Source organism: Rhineura floridana, chromosome 4, assembly GCF_030035675.1.
Source record: "Rhineura floridana isolate rRhiFlo1 chromosome 4, rRhiFlo1.hap2, whole genome shotgun sequence".
Taxonomy (NCBI): Eukaryota; Metazoa; Chordata; class Lepidosauria; order Squamata; family Rhineuridae; genus Rhineura; species Rhineura floridana.
The window spans coordinates 159586889-159612586 of record NC_084483.1 but is presented as its reverse complement, the minus strand read 5'-3'; the positions used below and the strand labels follow the sequence as shown (position 1 = coordinate 159612586).

Genomic DNA, 25698 nt, shown 5'->3' with positions numbered 1-25698 from the left:
TCACCCCTCCTTTCCCCTCCCCATCCCTTCCAATCCCCTCCTTCCTCCTCCCCCTCATCTTTTTAAAATATTTTAAACCTTTTTTCCTAAACAATATGGTTTAACCCTTTTTATTGAAGATGTTTTTAAAGCTTTTTAAAAAAATGTTTTTACAGTTGTTTTGTTTTAATGTATTTTAAGGTCTGTTTTTATGATATTTTAAAGTGTTTTTAGTGCTTTTGTTTGCTGCCCTGGGCTCCTGCTGAGAGGAAGGGCGGGATACAAATTAAATAATAATAAAAAAAATGAATAAATAAATAAATATCCGTTGGGCACATTCTTAAGCCACAAGGTTTTTTTTGCCTATTAGTGAATATATACAGACTTGGGAGCTGCCAAAGACACAATACTTTCTCAGTTAAACTGCTAACAATGCTTTCATGATTAAATCTAGAGCCTTTGAATTTCTCTGTTCATCTGGGGCATCTAGAACAATATATTGTAGATCAGTTAAAATGAATTAGTTACTCTTTTGTAGCCTGTAAAAAAGTGTGCATTTGGGTGGGTGTGCACACATGTGCAAAATTTTAACTCATCCAGGGCAGAAAAAAACCTTGAGCTGACCCTGATTAAACCTAATTTTCCCTTCCACCCCTCCTCCATGGACTCACTCACAAAATATCTAACCCCAATCAGCTTGGCTGTCTTTTAAATTCGATCCAATTAGAAGAGATCGCCTGGGAGGAATTAACACTTTAAAGCTTTGCAGAGAAGCTGAGATAGTAATTAGTTTTCCATTCTCCTTGTTTTTCCTTAGTAGCGAGGGATGTGGAGTCTGACAGTCCCAGAGAATGAATAAATGAATGAACAATTCTGTTTCTGTGGAAGAGGTGAAACACAGTGCATTCTTCACATTCATAGGGCTGGTGATTAGGTTCACAGCCTAAGCGGGAAGTCCCAGGCTCCGCAGGATGTCTATGAGCACAATCTGTAATGTACGTTGGAGAGTGCCCAGTTTCCTACCATTTAAAATAAAATCAGAGTGAGGGGGTAATGTAAGGATGCGGAAGCTATGGCTCTCCAGATGTTGTTGGACTCCAGCTCTGATCACCCCCAGCCAGAAAAGCCAATAGTCATGGGACTCGTAGTTCAGCAACATCTGGAGGGCCACAACTTCCCCATTCCTACCCTAAGGGATCACAAAATGAGCTGAGGATGGTATTCATGGGGGCATAGCCATACTACAAATATATCAGTTTTATCCCTGCTCATTATCATTGCTCCCCCACCCCCAAACAATCCTAGGAATTATAGCTTGACAGGGAGAATCAGAATCTTCAGTTATAAAAGGCTCCAAGCACTCCACAGAAATATACTTTCCTAGGGGACAGGGGATTACTATTAAACTACTTTCAGGCGAGTCTGCCACTAAATGAGCAAATGATATTATTAGGCCCTACCATTAGGAATCATGAAGTGGCTGATTCAACTAGTAAATGGTTAGTCCTTTAATTCATTGTTATTTTATTATCACTCCCAGGGAGAGGAGCTATGAGAATTTCTGTCTCGCATGTCAAAATAACTTAGCCAGCCTTAGGTACTATATGCCTTGACTTGTGAAGGGGGGGGCATTTGCTATACTGCCTCAGGCAGCAAAATATCTTGGCCCAGGCCTGGCAATAGAAGTGAAACCTTGAGGAAAGAAATGTGTCTTGTGCAGAGCTTTGAAAAGTTACTTTTTTGAACTGCAACTCCCATCAGCCCAATCCAGTGGCCATGCTGGCTGGGGCTGATGGGAGTTGTAGTTTTAAAAAGTAACTTTTCTAAGCTCTGGCTCTTGTGACACTTCTTTGTGGGGGGGGGCGAGATGCAACAAGAAATGAACCTGCCTCGACTGCAGAAGCACCTAATACAGTCCTTCATCTTTAGAGCCAAAACAAAAGTGGAACCCTCCTTACCCTTAAATGATTTTAATACCTTGTAGACGAATAAGATACAAGTGAGAAAGGTTTACTCTAAAATCTGTATAAGGTATTGATAGGCCATCAGATGGGCATCATAGCGGCCCTTAAGAAGAACTAGGACTGGGGTCGCCAACCCATTGCCTGCAGGCGCCATGGTACTTGCAACCATAGTACCCCCAAAAGGTAGCCCAGAATCTATCTATCTATCTATCTATCTATCTATCTATCTATCTATCTATCTATCTATCTATCTATCTATCTATCTATCTATCTATCTATCTATCTATCTATCTATCTATCTTTCTTTCTTTCTTTCTTTCTTTCTTTCCTTCCTTCCTTCCTTCCTTCCTTCCTTCCTTCCTTCCTTCCTTCCTTCCTCTAGCTCTCCTAGAAATAAAATTACAGAGCACAATTGATTTATTAAATGAGGCAGTGGGGCTGCTCCTGCCTCCCTGTTATTAGCCAAGTTGGAGCTATGCTTGATTAATTATATGGACACCAGCCCTAAGGGACTATTGTTTTGCCCTCCCTTTTAGTGCATTTTCCTGCTTCTGTCTTTCTTTCTAGTTCTTGGAATCTCCTAGTTTGCCCTTGTTTTTACCCTACCAACCAAGATGCATCTTGTCTGTGCTGGGTTTGCCTGAGATCAGGTAATGCCTAGAAGTTATTTTCTGCAGATACTCCACAATAAAAGTGGGGGTGAATCTTAAAGAATCCCCCTCCTCCTGAAAGGCAAATGTTAAAACTTTGCAAAGACTTTCCCCTCAATCCAACTCTAAACCAAAGTGTTATGAGTTTGGGGGTAGTTGGAATGGATGATCCCACTGTGGGTCCCCTCTCCAGCCTCTGATTTGGAGACTTGCGCCTGGGGGAAAAGAAACTTGCTCTGCTGGGCAGATGAGTCTCTCCTTTGTTAAACAAATAGAGTGGCCAGGTAGGATGAGGGGATTATCGGTTGCCCAGCAACTGGTGAATGGGCCAGGAAGACCCTTTTGTCATTGAAACTCTTCAGAAGCGCCTCCCCCCCCCGGAGAGGCTTGTAGTTTTAGTTGTGTCCGGAGAATACTTGGAGACTGGAGGCAGGCAGAGAGACTGGCTCTCTGCACCATGGCATTTGGGGTGCCTCCTGTAATACAGATGGAAAAGCTGGATGTTGGACTGCTGATGCCTTGAACCCCTCCATCCTAAGCTCAGGTTGGAATATGTGTAAATAAACAAACCATATTTCATAAAGACACCGCAGTCTCCGCTGACCTTCTTCCCAAAGGAAACCAAACCTTGGATGAACTCAGAGACCACGGAAATCTCACCGCTTGGAGATTGGGGAGGCATGCAACAAAAGCCTAGGCTGCCATCCTATATTCACACTTATCTGGGAGTAAACCCCATTAAACACAAAGAGACTTACTCATGAGTAGACATGGGCTACCTGCTTGGGTGCTATTGAAGACCTTCACAGGCACCATGGCACCTATGGGTGATGGGTTGGCAACCCCTGCTCTAACCACTACACCAAAACTATGCAATTTAGCCTATCGTACACATTTTTGCAATTTTCCTAATATAATGCATTCTTGCGTGTTATTTTCATATATTTGTGCATTTTTATACAGTCTTTTTGGGCTTGGAGAACTGTATTACAAAATTCAGAGACGTGCAACTTTCTAAGAACAACTGTGTTTCAGTTCACATATTTTTTTAATTTGGGGAGTGGATAACTCTCTCCCATCTCTAGTAATGGAGGCAAATATGAAGAAGCAAAGAATATATAACTGGTGAATCCACTTTACAATCCTTTAATTATGCTGCCAGCCACAATAAGGGATGAATGCTGACATAGTTCTTTATTGCAATCTGCCTCAGCCCCTTGTGTGAGGGAAATGGCAGCAGCTGATGATGATACAAAATTATACAGTGGTCCAGGGAAACCTTCCGCTGAGGTAGCAGTAAAGAAAACACTTCCATTTTGCACACCAGGCTTTCTTACAAGCAGCTGTCAGGCTCAACTGACAGCATTTACATCGGCGGTAGTCCACTTGTAATTACTATCATTTTTATTATTGATTTCCCTGTCTGCTCTCTCTGGTGTGTTTCAGAATGTGTGCAGCGAGGCAATCGCTTGGCACTGTAGAGAATTAAATTCATCTTTCACTTGCTCCACCATGTCCTGGCCTCAGAGCCTGCCCATTCTGCAGCCATTGCATTCAGCACACACAATTGCATTTTTTTATTCAAGGTCACAGCCGTTGCACGCAGCCTGGGAGGGTTCCTCACATGCTTCATTTTTTCAGAGAGAAATGGAAAAACAAACAAACAACATGGTAAGGGATTAAATCTGAAAGAAAACTCCCCTGCCACCATTGCTGCCGCCCAGCCAGCACCCTCAACAGTTCCTGGTTATTCCCACATTACCTTTTAAACTCACAAAGAATAAAATTAGAAGGGAAAAGAGTTTGTCTCATAAAAATAGCTACATTGTGCAAGTCAGCAAATTCAGATACAAAAAATGTTCTAAGTGAATTGCCTTAAGGCCAGGGTGCCCAATATGATGATGCCCATGGGCACCACAGCACACTCGGACACTGTCTTTGTGCCCACCAAGGTCTTCTGCCTCTCTCAATTTTTTTAATTGAGGGTTTTAAAAACTTTTGATTATTTTTTTTTAGGAAGGGGTTGTTTGTTGGGCGTGTGTGTAACATTTCCTGCTTTTTCTTGTTTGTGCTTTATGTATCAGGTGGGGGTAGCTGTTTTTCCTGTTTGTTTTTTGGGGAGTTGTGTTCATTGACAATTTTTGTTCTGTAAAATGGGTATTTTGTGATGTAGGTGACAGTTTCTTAGGTTTCCAAATATGTTCTTAGGCCCAAAAAGCTTGGGGAACCTTACATCCTGTTTCCCACAGTGGCCAGCAAAATGCTTCCGGGAAGCTCACAAGCAGGACATGAGGGCAACAGCCATAACCTATTCTTTGCCCAGTCAGCAACTGACATTGAGGAGCATTCCTTTCCTCCAACCTGGGCCTACTAGCTAGGCTCTCACTGAGGAAAGATGGATGAAGTTTTCTGTTAAAGGGAACAGCTGACCCTCTGCCAGGAACTCTTTTCTGTTGTGGGTTCTTTCTCACAAGTTATTCAAGGCTCAGTATATATTTTAATAAGATATATAGGGGGGAGGTCTTGAATAGTTTCTCAAGAATCCACCCTCCACCCCCACCTAGTGATGGGGAATAAATTTGATTCAGTTTGCATTTAAAGGTGAATCTACCTAATTCACACTTTGCAAAACAATATGTGAACTGAAACACAGCCACCCTTTAAAGTTTGTACTTCTTATTTGGCAGTGAAGTTCTTCAACCAAGGAATGTGTACAAAAATAAATATACAAAGGTAAAGTGTTCGTATATTAGCATACAGAACATACAAAAGCTGATTATATCAATATAACATTAGGAAAATATGCTTTGCAAAATGTATGTATTAGGAGAAATTCATATTAAAATGCTGGTGAATTTTCATTAGAACTTTTTATTTTTACAAAAAGCTCAAACTGATGTGGAAATGTGGAGATCTGAACTGTGATTGAAAAAAATGTGAAAATCAGAGAAACTGAGATTGACAGATTCTCCTGATAATAAAAACGGACTGCTACAGAGATCCAAACCAGATGGACCAGTGCAGCCTGGAAGATTGTTTTTGCTGGGAGGATTGGCACTGATGAGCCTGAATGGCCAGCCTTTGCATAACTAAGGAAATATCCAGAGATTCCTTCTGAAATGGAGCATGTCTTTCCTGCCCCTCCTGTCAGGGATGATGTCATCCAACTGTGTCTGTGTAAACTGAGACTGCAATTGGGACAGACTCTGAGAGAGAGTAAGCTCTTTGTAAGAAAATCTGAGAATGCTGGGAGTTCCCCAAGAAATCTGATGGGAAGTTATGAACATGGGACACCTTTGGGAGTTAAGCTGTATTTTCACCTATGCTTGATCTGAATGTATGTGTGAATAAAGCACATATCCTCCGCAAATGCCAGTGAGCCTCCAGTTAGCTAATTCCTAAGGACCAGAGTGTGAGTGTAAGCGGCACCCCTGGAGTTCTCACTGCCCAGAATTAGGGAGGGCTCATGTAACTTGAGTGGTGTCTGCCACTTCCCTTCCCAGTGGCCAAATGTCATGATACCAATTTAGTAAGATTTGAAAGATGGAATTAGATAGAACAGGTCAAGCACTAAGCCAGCATCCTGCCACTGACATAGGGGTGGAAACTGCCTACACAATCCTGGCGGTGACATGTGTTTTCATTGCTCAATTTATTGGAGCAGCATGAAATCCAGACCCAAGGAAGTCACATGGCAATCATGCCACTCCATGAGCACATCTTTTGAATGCAGAAGGTCATAGGTTCAATCCCTGTCATCTCCAGGAAGGGTTGGGATTCAGGAAAGACCCCTGCCTGAATTCCTGAAGAAATACTGCCAGTCAGTATGGACAGAATTAAACTAGATGGACCACTGGATTGACTCAGTAGGTATTCTAATTAGGCCTTAGTTATGTTATAAAAGGTGTGTGTTTGAAAGGTTAAGAGAGGACTGTTGTATCTTTAACAGCAGTTCTACCAGCAGATGCTAGCAGATGCTCATGCTTATTTCCCTGTCATGAAAAGATTCACCATTTTTACAGATCAGGCTGCTGTTGGCACAAAAGAGCATGTGAGGCTGTTCCCCCCTTGCTGGGCATTTGGTAGCCTTTGGATGCAAGCCAATAAACACTTACCTGGGAGTAAGTCCCATTGAACCCAATGGAGCTTACTTCTGAGTAGACATGTACTGGATTGCCCTCTTAGAGTGCAATCCAACTCACCTTTCCGCTGGGCTGGGGTGAGTTGGATGCGTGGGAGTGCCAGCTGTACTGTGTGAGACTCTGCTAGGCTATGCTGGCAGCAACCCTCCGCCGCAGCAGAGATGTGACTCTCCCAGGAACCTGCTGAAGCCACCGGGTGTCTACTGGGGACAGCCAGCCCGGCGGACAGAGGGCTGGCAGAAGCCCCAAAAATGGGGCGTTCCAGAGGCATTGGGGGGCAGAGCCATGAGGGGACTTATGCGAGATCCTTCTCACATTCAGACCTCTCCCCTGGGTCTCGATCCTCCTGCAAACTCTGCCGGCCAAAAGACTGACGGTGTAAACATTTTTTTAAAAAAATTCCACTTGGGCCTACGAGGAGCGCTTACTCCCTGGGAGGCTTGTCTGCTGGAGTTGGCACTTCCCGGCCGGCTTGTGTGCGCAGGTCTTGACAGAGCCCGTGTTCAGCAAGGCTGGCGGCTCCCTAGCGGAAGAAGGATCTCACGGAGCTTTCCGCCGGCTCCTCCTTCGCCGCCCTCCCCCACCCACGTCAGCTTCCCGGCAGTTGGATTCCTCTGCCTGTCATTTAGTGGCCTAGCGCAATCCTAGCTGTGATTTCTCAGAAATAAATCCTATTTCATCCAATGGGGTTCACTCCCGGGTAGTGATCAACAGATCGGTCCATTTCAGTTCTCTCATTTTCAAGAGCCAGTTTCCAAAGAGTTCGGTTCTCAATCGTTGCGGAAAGCGCAAATTTGATAGATTTGGCTTCAAATGCATACTGAATCAAATTTCTCCCCCATCCCTGCTCCCATGTAAGTGAGGTTAGGATCATAGCCTCAATTGGGGCCACTTCTTTCTTCTTTTTGTGGGAGCAGGAGTTGTATCTGCCATTTCTCCATCCTCCGCTCCCCTTGTGTGGGTCGGTGATGGCCACAGTTAGTTGTGAGCATTTCATGCATAAAAATAGGATGAATCTTAAAGCTGGTCTGCCAGCAGGACTGCACACTTCAGAAGAACTGAGGTTGCTATTATAGTTTTGATAAAAAGACATTAAAAAACATGACCAGCTCTTATGTTTTCTCTCCCATGAACTCTTAACACTGGAGTCCCGAAAATGTCTAAGTAAGGGTAGAGGGCTGAAATCTCTTTGTGTGATGATTAAAATGCTGGTTCATAGAAGCTGACGTCAGCACATGCTCCTAGGATAGCAGGAGGTTTTGTTGATCCTCTCCTTCTTTGTGTTCCATCTGGATGTATTCCAGGAAAGAGGGAGGGAGGGAGGGAGGGAGGAAAGGAGCTGATGCATTTCCAATAGCTTTTGGACTCCCCTGGCTTTATGCAAGCAAACCGTTCAGAGTGACCTAACTTTCATTTACCCAATTGAATTTAAAAAAGGGAACCAAAGTCAACCTGCACTTGCAGGGAAGCTAAGCTATAATTAGAAATGAATCTAATAATGAATGGGAATGTGGTACAGCTCCAGAAATGACTGTGTGAAAGGACTCTGGTTCATAAGGGAAGCTTGGGGATTTAATAATTTACACAAGTAACAGCAGCTCTAGTGATCCAGATCACACATGAGCAATGAGTCGCAGATGAATTTCCCCCTCCAGAAAAGAATTTTCTGTATTACATTTCTACAAGTAGGGCCTGCAACAAAATGTTGCAGTGTGGTGTGCTGTTGTTCAGGGTTATAGCCATGTCCTCTTCCAGCACACTCTATTTCATCCCCCCCAACAGTCAGCATTGCCTTGCCACTGAGCATGCTCTGTTTTCATGAAAGCTTATATTTGTTTTACTGAATTAATATTTGGATACTTTGGCAATCTGCTCTACTTCTTGTATATTTTATGCTGTGCACCGCCCAGAGAGCCTTTGGGCTTTGGGCGGTATAAAAATTGAACAAAATAATAAATAAATAAATAAATAAATAAATAGGACTGTTCTGGAAGCCCCCCCCCCCCAGGATCTGCCCTCCCCAAGATCTTTTGTCAGCAAACGTTGCAGCCTGTTGATCCTGGTGCTGTTTTGCCTATATAACGACCCATACTGAGAGAATGAATTTACTGTTGAACATGTACTGCAGGAGAGATATTAGAGGAAGCCCAGGCAGGAGTCCTGACTAAATCTCAGCCAGAGGTCAAAGGACATCTCAGGTCAGCAATGACAGGGAATTACTTTTCCCCATGCAGCAAGTAGTTTCTGGCATTCCTCATGCAGGATTACCTTCTAGGCGATCCCTATTAAGATAAGGATGGGCAGGATGCTTAGGGCTATAATTCTTACACGTTTACCTGTGAGGAAGTCCCATTGAATTCAGTGAAGCTTGCCTCAGAGCTGAGCAGACATGTATAAAAAAGCGCTATAAGTGTTCTTTGGTGCTGTTGAGAAACTGAACAAAATGAATACCTCCAGTATTTGTTGGCTATTATTGGTCTGCGCTTCCATCATATGATGGCCTCTCCATGCATGACAAATTAGAAGTGTCCATTTTATGGAGAACTTTGACTAGGATGGAAATTCAATGATTGAAATGTTAATTAATTAATTGTATGATGTTTAATCAATTAATATAGTAATTAAACTTGCATGAATGCATATATGGATAAAAACAATATTTCTGAACCAAGAAGTATATTTCTTTGTTTTTAGACAATGCACATATGTCACAGCAGGCATTTTCTTAGAAGAGGAATTTTCTGAAAGGAAGAGAAAAGACGGAATACATTTTTTAATATAAAACTACAATTCATGTCAGTGCTTGTATTCAAAATAATATTTTTAATTTTTTTAAAAAAATCTGCTGCCCAGTTAATCATGACATATTTTTAGTCGAGGAAAAATGGTAAAAAATCAATTAACTGACCTGAATAATTAATTAAACGTTGTAGCCCTAATTTCTACAAGTGATGCCAGCAATTAAATGTTTGAAATGGCTACATGATGTATCAGTTTCACAGCATATACATGTGACATGAAGACTGAACCCATGATTGCCTGCAGCTTCCTGGCATGCATGTTGCCTGCAGTGAAACAGGTGTTGTTGTTATTATTATTATTATATACCGCCGCAATTAAAAACATTAAAAACAAATATACAAATATAAAAACACATTTTTTAAAAAACAATTTAAAAACACATGCTAAAATGCCTGGGAGAAGAGGAAAGTCTTGACCTGGCACAGAAAATATAACAGTGTTGGCACCAGGCGCACCTCGTCAGAAACATCATTCCATAATTTGGGGGCCACCACTGAGAAGGCCAGAGTTTATACAACTCTGATGTCATATCTAATGTAACATATATTATGTACGCGTGGCTCAAGTATTTTATCAAATCCCCTCAGTTCTTCTGCATTGCGAGGCTGCTTCATTGTGACTCTCTCAAGGCTTTGAGAGCTTTGCTGCCTTGAAGGGGAAATGGTGCTGGCAAAGGAACTGCTTTGTGGGGGGGGGGAAGTGTATAATGCGAAAGGGAGTGCCAGCTGCTGAGTTTCTCTGCCCTCTCATCTCTGTCCTCCTCTGTGATCATTATAGTGAGCCAGGATCCCAACCAGATTGTAGTCAGATGGTGAATTTCTGGCAATGTGGCAGGAATTTTATTTATTTATTAATTTACTGAATTCTTTCTGAAGCAGCAGCAGCAGCAGGTCCTGTCAAATAAAATGCAAAGTTTATATGGTGTATGCAATGCACAACTGTCCCCTTCTATAATAATAATAATAATAATAATAATTTAATTTGTGGGTCTCCTATCTGGCCAAAGGCCACTCTAGGCGACGTACAATTTAACAACAATACATTACATCATAATAAAATACATCATAAAATACAATATAACAATAAAACAATAAAACAATTCCAGTACAGAGTAGCAGGCTATTCGTCGTAAAAATTTAACCCTCCCCATAAGTCCCAAAGGCCTGTCTGAAGAGCCAGGTCTTCAAAGCTTGGCGGAATACATTCAGGGAAGGGGCATGCCGAAGGTCATACGGGAGGGAGTTCCAGAGAGTGGGGGCCGCCACTGAAAATGCCCTCTCTCTTGTCCCCGCCAACCTAGCTGTTTTAGTTGGCGGGATTGAGAGAAGGTCCTGTGTGGCTGATCTTGTTGGGCGGCATGGTTGGTGGCGCTGGAGGCGCTCCATCAGGTAAACTGGGCCGAGACCGTATAGGGATTTAAGGGTTAATACCAACACCTTGAATTGGGCCCGGAAAATAACTGGAAGCCAGTGTAGGTCGAACAACACTGGAGTGATGTGTTCCCGGCGGTGACAGTTTGTAAGTAGCCGAGCCGCAGCATTTTGTATAAGTTGTAATTTCCGGACCGTTTTCAAGGGTAACCCCACGTAGAGCGCATTACAGTAATCCAACTGAGAGGTGACCAGGGCATGTACCACCAGTGGGAGCTGATGAGCAGGAAGGTAGGGCTGCAGTCTACGAATGAGGTGTAATTGATACCAAGCTGCCCGGCTCACTGCCGAAATCTGAGCCTCCATGGACAGCTTGGAATCAAGAACAACCCCAAGGCTGCGGACCTGGTCCTTCAGGGGCAATTTCACCCTGTCGAACACCAGGTCAACATCTCCCAACCTTCCCTTGTCTCCCACGAGTAGCACCTCAGTCTTATCAGGATTCAACTTCAGCCTGTTCCTTCCCATCCATCCACTCACGGATTCCAGGCACTTGGACATGGTCTCCACAGCTGACTCTGGTGAAGATTTAAACGAGAGATAGAGCTGAGTGTCATCCGCATATTGGTGGCACTGCAGCCCAAATCTCCTGATGATTGTCCCCAGCGGCTTCATATAGATATTAAATAGCATGGGAGAGAGGATAGAGCCCTGTGGCACACCACAATTGAGAGGCCAAGGGTCTGAAACCTCCTCCCCCAATGCTACCTGTTGATGCCTGTCGGAAAGAAAGGAATGGAACCACCGTAGTACAGTGCCTCCTATTCCCGATTCCTCCAGGCGATGTAAAAGGATACTGTGGTCGACAGTATCAAAAGCCGCTGAGAGATCGAGGAGGACAAGAAAGGTGAATTCTCCTCTATCTAATGCCCTCCTCATATCATCAACCAGAGCGACCAATGCTGTTTCAGTTCCATGTCCAGTCCTGAAACCCAATTGGTATGGATCCAAATAATCTGTTTCATCCAAGTGTGTCGACAACTGATTAGCCACCACTCGCTCAATGATCTTGCCCAGGAATGGTAGATGTACCGTATATTCCAGCGTATAAGATGACTTTTTAACCCAGGAAAATCTTTTCAAAAGTCAGGGGTCATATACGCCGGGTGCTGAAAAAGAGCGGGAAAATTAAGTAAAAAAAAAAGCTACTGCGGGAGTGGAAGCAGTCGCAGCCGCTGTCCAGAGAGACCGTCGCTGCGAGGAAGGCAACGCAGTGAGGCTCAAGAAGTTACGGCAGAGCCTGAGATGAAATTGACTAGAAACGGCGTTACTGCCTTGAGGAGGGAAGCCTCGGCAGAGCCTGAGACGAATTGACTCGAAACGGCCAGATACAGGAGGGAGAAGCCACAAAAGGCTCCTGGGGAGAACTTGGGCAAACTCTATATTTTAACTGGAAAAGTTGGGGGTCATCTTATACGCCCAGTCGTCTTATACGCCGGAATATATGGTATATGTGCATCATCCAGTGACAGCAATTGGATTACATTTCATGATAAAAGCAAGTCATGCATAGAGTTTGTGCCATCATTAGTTACAGGCCTCATAGACATTGGTCATGCTCATGTGACTAGGCCTTTTAGCATGTGTTTTTAAAATTGTTTTAAAATTGTTTTACAATTGTTTTAAATTTTTTAAATTGTGTTTTAAATCATTTTTAAAAAGATGTGTTTTAAATTTGTATATTTGTTTTTAATGTTGTTAGTTACTGTAAACCGCCCAGAGAGCTTCGGCTATGGGGCGGTATACAAATACAATAAATAAATAAATAATAAATAAATAAATACTACTCACTCAGTGTATAGAACTAGTGAGTTGTCCAAAAACATAGGAGTTCTAGAAGAATAATCACATGCCATCTGAACACAGCTTGGGCAATGCACACTGTACATTTATTCCAGTATTATTCCACTTGAAACAGTTGTGGCTTCTCTCAAAGAATCCTGGAAGTATAGTTTGTGAATGGTGCTAAGAGTTATTAGGAGGCCCTCACAGAATTCTCTGGGAAGAGGGGCTGACTGTTAAACCACTCTGGCCATTGGAGCTCTCTGATGAGAACAGGAGTCTCCTAACAACTCTAAGCGCCCTTCACAAACCACACTTCCCAAGATTCTTTGGGGGAAGCCATGACTGTTTCAAGTGGAATAAATGTATGGTGTGAATGTGGCCTAAATGGCATCCCTGTTAGATAGCATCTACATATAGATGAACAATCTGTCCCACATCTTTGCAGAGATGGAAAAAAGACCAAAGGCATGTGCCCTTTAAATGTTCTCCAGGCCATGTGGTAGCCACCATTAATTTGCGAATTCATCTGGGAGAACATCTAAATGACTGAACCACATGGGCAAAGCTGATGGCACAATAAGAATCAAAACCTATGCAATATCCCTTGCCAATACAGTTTGGCCATTTAGATATTACCCCTGGTTCAGTCAGATAAATAGCTACTGCATGGCTGAGAGAACATTTAAAGGGCACCTCACACACAGCCTGAAAGCAGCCACTGTTTATTATGGTCTGTGGATGTTGACAGGAGCATTGCTCTATCCTTGCATGTAAGTTTGGCATTAGCATTTAGAATGGCAACCTGTTCAATTCAATATCAGAAGAAGGGTCAGTAAGGACTTCAGTGGGGCTGTATCCCCTTGGGTGCCTCTGTCCTGTCCAGCACAGAAAGCAGTACTTCATCTTTAGAAAGCAGAGCAGAGGAGAACTCTGGTATATCACCACATGATTAAATAGGGTATATGTTATAGTTATATAAATAGCCTGTGCACCGTAAAGTAGTGAAGCATGCCCACTCAAATATTACCTTCCCTTTAGAAGAAGCTCATGCCTTTTCTTTTGTTTAGGTCAGGGATCACCAATATGGTGCCAACTGGTGTCAGTGTTCTTACCTATACCTCCTATTACACCCAGGAAAGATCTCAGTAAATATTTCCTCAAAAATCCACAATGCATGAGCTACTCTTCCTGCTCAGTCCCTGTTTGCATTGGCTAAGCCTCTTCTACATTGAACATGTCCCTGTAAACATGCCTGTATTTCATGGGTTGCCAGGAATAGACACCCAGCCTTTGTTCCATTCCAAACAGAGGAGAGGTGGAAAGAGCTTCTCTCTCTGAGGGAGCACAGTGGTACCTGATGTAGGTGCCTTTTTTCAACTGAAGGGGGGCTTGCCTGCACTGTTGTGGTCCTGTATTTTTTTCTGCTTTGTTAGACATGGCAGCCATTTTTTGTTATGCCACCCTCTCACAGCAACCATTTTGTGTAATGCCACACCCCCACAGCAGCCATTTTGTGATGCATCCACAACTGCAAATGAGCCCACTGGCCCAAATAGGTTGGTGGCCCCTGGCTTAGGTGAATATAGGCCCTGCAACAGAGCAAACCTCATAGTGATTTCATAGCAGTGCCACCCTGGGCTCCTACAGGGAGGAAGGGCAGGGTATAAATCAAAAACTAAATAAATAAATAGCAGATAGTAAGGTTCATTGTGTATGGAGTCAGGGTTTACTCTGCCACGGATTGCTCAGTGTGTCCCTTCCCATTGCTTTGAATGCAACAGACAATACCAATTCACTCTGTAGGGTGTTGAGAAATGTCAGGGAAATGTCAACAACATTTGCAAAATGTTTTTGAGATTCTCCTGACAAAGGCTAGATAGAAGGGCAGAATGTTATTACACTGTTAATTGTTTAATGTAAACAAGAGGCAGCCTAAGGAATGTTGCTCAGCTACGCAGCCTAATTGCCAGGCTGACTCATTTCATTATTTTGCAAGAATGATTACTGCCAGCTACACAGAGGGAGAGTTATCGCACACCCATCTTTGAACTAATGAGGAAAGCATAGCGGGGGACAGCAGCAACAATTCAGCTCATGCCATAGAGGTCAGGAAAACTGGCCATTAACTGGATCTTGCTACTGCCCAAAGGGCCCCTGGAGGCCAGCCATTTGATACTGCCGGGCTGGAAAACTGAGTCTGTTTTCTGGGGAAATTAGTGGCCCTTGTGATCACCTGAACTGTGCGTTCTGCTGTCTCGGGCTAAATCAAAAGATGAAGGAAAATATTAATGGCACTGTTTCCAAGTCATGCCATTTTAGAGGAATCTTAGGGTTTAAACATCCGTGCTTCAGGTCTAGGGCTGCCAACCAGGCAGAATTGTATAGGCCTGGCCAGAATGAGACCTTCCTAAATCATTGTCAGGGTTGGAAGGTCCAAAGCAGGGGGGGGGGACCCAATCAGTAGTGTAGCAGCAAATTCAGAAGTGCAGGGTCCCTTCATGTTAGTCACTGCCACAAACCTTCCCCCTTTTTAGCTGCTGAATTGAGACTGAGATCCTTGTTAATGCCTTCTCCCATAACAACAGATGTCCCTAGGAGCCAATACTATAAAAGGGGAGAGTGTTAGCTACTGAGAAAAGTCTTCTTAGTTGCTGACTCATCTCCTTTCACTCTGATTGGCTCCAAACAGCCGGAAAGACAAGGAAGCATGTTAGAAGACTCTTCTCAGTGTCTTCTCAGTGGCCAACACAGTCTCCCATTTCATGCTGATTGGCTTGCAGGATGCTGGAGACATAGGGACCATACTCCCCAAAAAGTAAAGGGTCTAAGACACACACACCCCAAGACCCTGAACAACTACACCCCTGATCCCAATGGGCTGGTTTTTGTGTTGCTAGTGCTCATGCATGAACTGACATTGCATATGCACGTGGATGGTATCACATTGGATAATTGCATTCGTAATGTAGTGCACATATCTATGGTATGAATGAGGAAGGGCTGTAACATAGTAGTGGAACACATGCTTTGCATGCAAAATGTGCCAGGTTCAATCTCTGGTATCACCAGATAGGGCTGGGAAAGATTCTTGTCTGAAACCTTGGAGAGCTGCTTCTACTGTTTCGACAGCACTGAGCTAGGTGGAGCAAATGGCCTGATTTAGAACGAGGCAGCTTCATGTGTCCCTCATCATGCCCAGTGCTACTGCATAAGTATCGTCGCTATAAGGTGTTTGGAAGTGGCTGTTCCATGTGTGTACGGTGAATATAAACCATGCACACAGTACTGCCATATGGAAATGTGCCCTTCGAAATAGGAACATGGTGGTGGCTGCTGCCAGCATCCACACATCTGTTACAGGACCATCCAAAGCCTGACCAGGCAGCATCTTATAACTGTGCATTTGATTTCTTTTTCCTAGGTGTAGAACTTTGCACTTATTCCTGTTAAATTTCATTCTGTTATTTTTAGCTAAGTGCTGCATCCTATCAATCTGGGTATTGATAGGGTATTAGCTATTTCCTCCCATTTTTGTATCATCTGCAGATTTGATAAGCATTCCCTGCACCTTGCTTTTCAAGTGTAATCATCTTCTCCTTGATTGGGTAGTCAACCCCTGTGTTCCTTTTATTCCTTGCCCGATTTATTTTAATCTAGATACTCTTGAAGCTGCCACATACTGAGTCAGACCATTAGGCCACCTAACTAGGAACTATTTACACTGACTGGCAACAGCTCTCCATGGTGTCAGACTGGGGATATTCCCAGCCCTACCTGGAGATGCCAAGAATTGAACCTGGGACCTTCTGCATGCACAGCAGATGCTCTGTCACTGAGCTAGGGCCCTTTCCCAGATCTCTCAATGCGCCCAGCTCCTCTGCAAACAAATGAGAGACGTTCCTTTCCCTACAGAGAATCACGGTACCAGCCTTCCTCAATTGTGGTGGCTGGTGCAGATGGGAGTTGTGGTCTAAAACATCTGGAGAGCACATCTGGGATAGGGAAAGCTGCATACACATGCTTAGGAGCAATTTGTCATTAAGGTTTTAAATGTACGCACATTTATCTGTGGAGTAAGCTGCATTGGATAGAGTGGACTTATGTCTAAGTAAATAAGCATAGGATTGTGCTTTCCCTCCTTCTTCTTAATTTCCCATTTGAGGGAATGAATGCTGCACCCAGGGCAGACTCCAGGCATGACTGGGCCCCTGGGCACCAGCCTGCCTCAGGCCCGTGACACCATAGCCCAGCTCACCCACACAGGTAGTGTGGGGCTAATAAGCCTGCCCATGCATGCCACCTACCTCTCCTGTCCCTGTGAATGACGTGCGCACTGTGTGCACATGTCTGCCATCAACCAAGATGGCAATGGGGGCATCATCCCCTTAGGGAAGCCCCTGTCACCATCTTGGTTGATGGCAAGCATGCACAGACAGTGTGCACATCATGCACAGAAATGGGAGAGGTAAGTGGGGCATGCATGCAGGCTTATTGAAGCCCACACTGATTGTATTGGGGGGGATGTCTCAGAGCCAACACTACTGTGGATTGTGGAACAGCAGTGCTACCTTCTCATCCTAAGGAAAGGCCCTTCAGGGGCCCCTCTGGGCTGCCCGGTCCCTCGCCCTTTGGCACTGGTCCTGTCTGCACCCTTGGAAGGAACCAACTAGAACAGGATGGGGCTGGACTGTGTTTAGAAAAGATCCAAAAAGATTTTCTACTTTGATTGGAGGTCCTTTAAGAAAGGTTGTATTAATAAGCATTGCTCCTTTTAAGACAGCACCAGGGTTTAAAAAACCCTTCATTTCTGTGGGTATGTTAGATGACTGTTGAACCAAGAGATACAGGAAAGATGGTGCTGCCTCTGGCATGTCAAAATGCTCACATGTAGCAAAAGCCAGTTGCTGATGCTGCCACATATCTTCCTGGCCCATATCAGCATGGCACATTCTAGTCTAAATGTTTGCTAGAAGGTGTTGTTGCTTCAACATCTTCTGAATTCCCTAAGTCACTGAGTTTCCACTAGAGAGAGTGAATGGACTTTTCCCCTCAACATTCATTGTCCTTCTTACCCTGCCCCCCACAGTCCTTGTCAATTGTTGGATGAGCACTTTTGGCATTCAAATTTTATATACTTTTTAAAAAATGGCAAACATATTTAAGAATTGTATTCATTGAAACTGGGAACAGCCTTAGCAGCAGCGTTAACCATTTTTATCATCACTGTAAGGTTGTCAGACAAGCAGAGCCACAATACACTCCCTACCTATACACGCCTAGAAGCCCAAGCCAAAGGATTACATGTATTTCTTAGGTTTGGGAAGGGCTATAGTTCAGTGCTCTACATGCTAAAGATCCCAGGTTCAGTCCCCATAATCTCCACACCTGGGAATGTCTCCTGCCTTAAATCCTGAAGAGCAGCTGCCAATCAGTAGTGACATTACTGAGCTAGATGGATCAATGGTATGACTTGCTATAAGGTAACTTCCTGTATCCTTCCTTATACAGTATTGCACTTTTCCTCCAATGGCCTGAGAACAGCATTTAGTCCTTGCCCCTCTGTGACAGCATAGGCTGAGGGATAGTTAGTTCCTAAAGTGAGCTTCATTGCAAAGCATAAGTTTGAATCTGGGTATTGCATATCCAAGCCAAACACTCAAATAGCTACACCACACAGGTCATCTGTGTCCATGGTACTGCAGTGTTGTTTAAGGAGGCAGGGTCTTATATACGAATATAAGAATTATCCAGATTATTACTACATACCTGCATGCTTGTCACCATTGCTTCATTTGGATGCTACTTTTGCTTACAGCACATGTCACTTTGCCATCCTAGTTCCATATCTTATGGTTTCATTTTCCTTTGTAGTTCTGCCTGCCTTAGGTTGTTCTAAATGTAAATGTACTGCCTTCAAGTCGATTCTGACTTATGGCGACCCTATGAATAGGGTTTTCGTGAGGCTGAGAGGCAGTGACTGGCCCAAGGTCACCCAGTGAGCTTAATGGTTATGTGGGGATTCAAACCCTGGTCTCCCAGGTTGTAGTCCAACACCTTAACTACTAGGGTAAAATAATTTTGATGGCTAGCTTTACCGTCCTTGAAAGAAATGATCCACTTTTTAGCAGCTTTGCAATGTTTTCATAGCTTTGTAATATGGTAAATGTATTTCAGAGCTCACCAGCCTTTCTGGGCTAATGAACCCATTTGGTACTTTGAGAAAGTGTACCGGGCAGCAGTCACAAAATAGGTGCTGTGGCGGTTTGTAGAAGCTGAGCCAATGCAAAAGGAAAAGAGCAAGGAAGACAACAGTGTCTCCTGCATTATGGATTTTTGAGGGGATATTTATTTAGGGCATTTGCAGGCACCATAGGAGGTGCTGGTGGGCTCATGGGTGCCACAATGGCAACCCATGATTTATAGCATGGCTAGCTTCAGTCTTGAGGTGGTCCTTGGCCCAGTTCCCTCTATGGGCCCCCTCCTAAATAGCTCCAGGCAGCCACCATTTTAAAATTCCTACAATGCTTCAGACCCCGATACATTATTGCTGCAGAGCATTGTGGGAAATTTAAAATGTTGGTTTGTAGCTGCCTGTGAAAGGGAGCCAAGGCAGGCTTCACTAACAATGGGCTCTGCTGGGCTGCTAAGGCCCCAAGTGCTGCTTGAGTGTGTTGGGTGCTGACACTCGTCCTGATTTAGAGTCTAAGGTGGCATGTGCTGAAGCAATCACATGGCCACTTCATCAAGTAGTGAACTCTGCACAAATCCATTCAATCCATATTCCGAACATATCAAAACAGGCATATTAACCTTTACCTTTATATCTTCCTCTTGGAACCTAGCTCTCATCCATATTTCCTGTGAGAATGTTAACCTAAGAGATACTATCTTTGTTTATACAACTAAACAGGGAGAAGTTGGCTTCTTGAATAGTATTTATTTAGCTAATTCTTCAGCCAGGTTGTCAACTTTAGACTTGATAGCTCCTTATTCTTAAGACTGTGGTTTATTGTATTCATTAAATGTTCCCAAATGCAACTTAATATAACAGGATTAAGAGAGTAAACCTTACATTGTGAATGAATCTTTAGTGGGAATGCAACATCCAGGGACCATTTAATCACTGAATAGAAGCATTTTGAATCTTGTTATTTATTTCCAATACAGTAACAAATATCCTCGTTAAAAACAGGGAAGGCTGATACATTTTGAATGTTCTTGCTTTAATAAGGTATCTTTATACACCACATCTCTAAACTCTGATCTGTTATCAGTTACAATGATGTCTGAATTGTTATCTCTTCTTCAACTTTTACATGGAAAATTTGGTATAAAAATAGCATGTGCAAAGCTACTGCTAAGCTTCCATACTGCTTTCTGCATATCACTGGAGGTAGATGTTGTGTTAGGTCTCCTTGGTGCAGGTGCAAATTTAAAATGCCGTTACTTTCTCTTCAGTTGCTGTGTCTCCTGTCCATGGGCGTTTGCTGCCTTTCTGAGCCATCAAAACCCAAACAATTAGGGATCCTGCCAAGATTCCAGCTGTTGCGGCCACAATCACAGCCCAGTAAGGCACTGTGTCTCCATTATTCTCTTCATTGATTTCTGAACTCTGCATCCCACTGTTTTTTGATGTAAAAAGAAAGGGGTGTTCCTGCAGCAGAAAGAGATGGTTTACAGAATAGTTATAGGAAGTACTCAATCTGCATGCTACCTACCTAATGATGCAAGAGGGAAATTCCCTCCCCACCAAAACAAGTATAGAAGCAACAAAATATTTTTTCCATTTGGTACAACAGAAAGATTCGCCATCTATCTTAACACTTTCACAAGCTATAAACGTATATAGTTCCTTGAAGCCTCTGAATTGGGCCTCTGCTGGATCAGCACTGCCTTTAGCACATTTATTTTAAACCTCCAACTGGGAGTATGCAACTCTAACAAACTCTGGTAAAATGAAACTTTTTTTTTAATGATGAAGAGTTTAGGGACTAACTCCAGGTTAATATATTTTTTCCTAAATACACCTACTCTTTCAGTTTAATAAGATAAACTAAGATCCTTATAGGAACCAGAGCTCTGTTCTTCACCTGTCTTTTAAAGTGCAGCAGAGACACTTTTTCTTTTCACCCATCTGGCCTGATATGTGTTCTGCTTACAAACAAAATCCACAATGTCTCTCATTAGCTAGCTCCAAGAGACATCTGACTCCCATTACCCCCCACTGTGCTGTGTTTTGTATGCAGAGGATTAAATGTTCAGTTCCTGGTATGGCTGGGAGAGAGCTGTGATTGAAACCCTAGGCAGCCACTGCCAGTTAGTGTCAACAGTACTGAGCTAGATGGGCCAGCGGTATGATTAGGTAGCTTCCTGCAATGTTGGAGGCTGACCCCACACCTGCCATTAGCAGCTCTATCAACACTGCTGCAATTCTGGATATCAAAGAATCTTGCTTCATGTGGTTTTGTCTTTTTAGTATCTAGTTTTACTTGGGCAACTAGATAATTTTCATGCTATATAAACCCAGTAAATGGGATGACACATTTTTAATTTATTTCAAAAAGAATGAAATAAATCAAAAGTGAGTCCTTTATTGTGGCATTGCCCAACCTGTTCACTGCTGTTCTAAGCTTGGCAACTACCTTTGTCTGATGCTCTGACCATACCAGTGTTCTCCATAGTGTTCTCCTCAGTGTTCTCCATAGGCTTCTGTTTCTGTTCTCTTTCTTAAAACCTATTTCTGCAGTGTTTTCCTATAGTCTATCCTCCCTGATCCATTAGGGAAAGCATCTGGCTACATGACAGTCTATCATAATGGGCCCCCTTCTCCCTGGTTCCTTTTTTTTTTTTTAATGGAAGAGATGGGAAATTTAACCACACATCTCTGACATATAGGCACTTCCAGACAACCTGTTTATTGAGCATTCATGCCGATTTGTTTATAGGAAGGTTAGATAACATTGCGTCAAAGCAGGTGTTACCCACCCTTTCCACTGAATTTTGCTATCACTTTTTTTACCGCAAAAATCTGATTATTGGGGAAGCAGGTTTGTTGCGCAAGGTCTTCCAGTCAACTATAATTGTGCAATCTGAACGTGCCAGTATGTGAAAATAAGGACAGTCTGGAAAGTGCCTCTAGTTGAACCCTAGCATGCATGCAATTGCTTAATCATAGGTTTGAGATGTATCCATCATCTCCCCTTTCTAGAGATAGGATAGAGAGACTGGTGCTTCCAGGAGCAAGTGAAACAGCAGCAGAGTGCTGAGAATTGATTAGGGGAAACCAAGGCCCATGGAAGTCGGGGATACAGCAGCCAAGGAAGTACAGGGTAATGGGAGAAAACCACACAGGGCACAGGGACTTCTGATGCCTAGAGACCAATAGTCTGTATTGTATTATTATTTATTTATTAAATTTATATCCCACCCTTCCTCCCAAAAGAGGGACATTTCAGTCGACTCTTAAGATTGCCACTGTGGGACAGTCCAGTTAATAGTGCATGGGTGGCCACTCTGTGGCTTTCCAGATGCTGCTGAACTACAGCTCCCATCAGTCTCAGCCAACACAGCTCATGGTTAGGGATGATGGGAGCTGTAGTCTGTGATGTTCCTGTATTAATGTATATATGGTAAGTGCTGTTTGTATAGAAGATATGTGGTAAGTGCAATGAAAGAGGAGGGGGGAGTAAATGAGCAGTAGAATGCTGGATGATTGGCTGAGTGTTTGGATGGCTGAGAGTATAAATGGAAGGATGACAGTTGAATCTGGGTGGACGTTAGTGGGGTGTTTGAGAGGTGTTAGGTGGACGTGAGTGGGTTGGTTTGGTGGAGTTGGGAGGTGGGTGTGAGTTGGTGTATGTCAGGAGAGTGTGGAGAAAGAGGGAGGTGGAGTTCGGATTAGTAATAAGTCAAATATCACAGTAATAGATGAAACCATAAGCCTGTAGATCATTATCAAAGTTATCTTGTTATTAAGGTTATTTAATAAATACTATTTTGGTTTACCAAAGGCCTGATCCCTGGCTGGGGTTTCACAGACCAGAAGGGAGGGTAAGGTAATAACCAAGGCTGAAGGGAAACAGTAACAAATGGTGGCAGCAGTGAAGAGGAGAAGATAACATTATAAGTATCCAGAGCAACCCTGAGTTATGAGTTATCTGCATTGATACAAGGGGGTTGGGAACAGCATAGGCACGCAGTCATGAATGTAACCGGATAGAGAGACTCAGGCAAGGTCTCTGGGAACATTGGTTGTAGAACGTGACTGGTGGTGCTGCCTAGCAGGGGGATCTATTGAGATCTGTGCTACAGCGGAGAGAGAAACCATAAAAAAGGACAGTCCGGACTGGTGGAGTCGCTGGTGGTGCCTAGTGAAAGGCAGTAGCCACGAGCAGGTAGGAACCTGACAGGGAGAGCCAGGGAAGGGCGTCACATAGTCCAGCAGCATCTGGAGAGCCACAGAGTGGCCACCCCTGTAATAGTGCCTCCTGGCATACTGCCCTTCCCTTTGCACAGTCAGACAGGACTTGGGAATGTATAGAGGTAATAAATGAAGAGAGTGTCATTATGAGCTGAATTTCATTTATTGATTTGATTTGAAATAACCATCCAGCTGTCTGCCTGAAGACTCTCTTTCCTCTTCTAGGCTGAAATTTGGATTCTCCTCAAGTTAGTAGCCAAATTCCATAGATAACAGATGGAGTGATGGCCATTAACTTTGGGCCAAACTGGACATGATGTTTGTCACATGGATAGTTCCCACTGTGGCCAACCAGATGCCTATGGGAACATGAGTAAAATAGCATTCTCTCTGATATGGGTGGTAATATACAACCATCATGATGTTGAAATTATTTTAAAAAAATTGGGGGTGAGGGAGCCAGATCAGGATCATGGTGTGGGGAGAGGAAAGCTTGAATCCTTTGCTCTGCCATGGCCTTGATCTGAATGGAGCCCTCCTCCTGCTATTGGCAATAGGAAGAAAGCTCCCACTGATGCCAATGGAAGATTTCCTCCCATTACAAACAGTAGTCACCCCCCCATTTAAATCAGGGCCGCAGTGGGGCAAATGGTTAAAGCCCTCCTCCCTTCAAACCACAGCTCTGATCTGGCTTGCTTCCCCTAGCCCCTTGCTCCTATTTATTTTCTTTTTAAAAAACCCAAACAGCTTGTACACCTGGGCTATCCACAACAAATGTCACATCTAGGTTGGGCCTTACAAGGCTTTAAAAGGGATCTGACCAAATTCATGGAGCTATGAATAGCTACTATTCATGGTATCATGCTGGCTATATGCCTCCTCTAGAATCAGAGGCAGGATGCCTCTACTAGTTGCTGGGCAATAGCAGCAGGAGACAGCTACTGCCCTCATATCCTACTTGTGGGCTTCCTGTAGACACCTGGCTGGTCACTGTGGAAACAGGACTTTGGACTAGATAGGCCAGGTGTGGGGAACCTTTGGCCCTCCAGATGGGGAACCTTAGGCCCTCCAGATGTTGCTGAACTACAACTCCCATTAGCCTCAGCAAGCATGGCCAGGGATGATGGAAGCTGTTGTTCAGCAACATCTGGAAGGCCAAAGGTTCCCCACACCTGAGATAGGCATTTGGTCTGACTCAAGAGAGCTCTTCTTATGTTGGTGTTATAGGGTTAGAATGTTTCTGCAGACCTTTGTTACTTACTGAGGTTGGACACTTGAGTTTTGAGCTTTCATATGTGAAGTTATTGTATGACTGCTTATGTCCAACTGGCTCCAGCTGAAAGAAAGAATGACAAATTGCTTACCACTCAATCTTAATTCTGTAATCTTCATGCAACTGGATATGTCATAAGACACCATGAAATCCCATACTAATAAAATATGTATCACCACTACATTGTAGCACTCTGCAATTATACCTACTGTATTATTATAATATTGTATAGACTGCTGCTCTGTATACAGCTATATTATACAGTTATGCTGTAGAAAGTGTCAGCTCTTTTATACATATACAAAACAGATATTTTAAAGATTTTTTTTAAAAAAAATTAAGTATGCTGTCTAAGGTCATGAAAGCAAGCTATAAAAAGCCCGCAGAAATGAAATCCACATCTTCATTTCAATGTGTAAGAATGCCATATTACATCATCTAAAGAACTCATGTGAAGGGGCAAATTAATAGGATGAAGTAACAAATGTATGTTGAAGTGCCAGAATATGTGGTCGTTAATGTAATCATCTTCCCTGAGACTGGAAGGGAATTTTATTCAGTGGCACTGAATGGTCTCAAGGGCAATGAGAAAATATTAGACCTGTGCAACCTGATTCTCATTTCAATTCCAAGTAAATGTACACAGGATGGCTGTTATTCCTAACTTCCAAGAGATATCCAGAAATGCAGGGATGAGCAGGCTGCTACCCAGAAGGTGATTCTGGATAGATGTGATCCAAAAGGCATACACTTGTGCTGAGTACAAGCTATAAGATTTGGACAGCCTGTCCAACAGGGGTGCGATGTAAAGGAGGGATTAGATTACCCATGCCAAGTAGGAGATATGGCAGGTTTTATCAGCCCTTATTAGGATGCAATTCTAGCTGCCCGAGTGGAATCCCTGCCAGACAGGGTACTGCCCAGAGGACTTCCAGTCACGTGGGAAACATGTTATAAGAACCATAGTCAGGAGGCCTACAACTCACTCTGGATGTAGGTCTTACCTCCACCCCACCCCCCATTTTTTGGGGAACAATTTGCTTAATTGCGTCTGCCTCTTTGAGAACAATTTTGACACACTTCCATTAGGGCCCTATTTCAGCTTGGATGGGCTGTGGTACTATGAGAAGCTTCACATGGGGGAAGGGTGGAACTTTCCCCTATTGGACAACCTCGCATGCCCCCAATAGGGGGCAGGGTTGTATATGCATTAGTACAGTTAAGGCAGAAGTACCGTTTCTGGCCAGATTCAG

General features: G+C 43.5%; 1 protein-coding gene and 2 long non-coding RNA genes across 9 annotated transcripts in view; 1 reads left to right on the top strand and 2 right to left on the bottom strand.

The window, feature by feature from the left end:
• LOC133383722 (uncharacterized) overlaps positions 1 to 25698 on the top strand; it is a 67238-nt gene that overhangs the window by 35618 nt on the left and 5922 nt on the right. The window lies entirely within an intron of this gene.
• Positions 3713 to 7357, bottom strand: LOC133383721 (uncharacterized). The gene is made up of 2 exons (XR_009762397.1): positions 6796 to 7357; positions 3713 to 4220 (listed from the first exon to the last, which is right to left on the bottom strand). It is a non-coding gene; the product is annotated as an uncharacterized LOC133383721 (long non-coding RNA).
• The window catches only part of PLB1 (phospholipase B1), a 188027-nt gene continuing 182217 nt past the window's right edge, over positions 19889 to 25698 (bottom strand). For all 7 annotated transcript variants that reach the window (XM_061624944.1, XM_061624951.1, XM_061624949.1 and 4 more), the window contains 2 exons: positions 24434 to 24508; positions 19889 to 20406 (listed from right to left, as the gene is read on the bottom strand). In XM_061624944.1, coding sequence (XP_061480928.1) covers positions 20185 to 20406; positions 24434 to 24508 — 297 coding nt within the window. In that variant the 3' untranslated portion in view covers positions 19889 to 20184. The remainder of the gene's footprint in view (positions 20407 to 24433; positions 24509 to 25698) is intronic.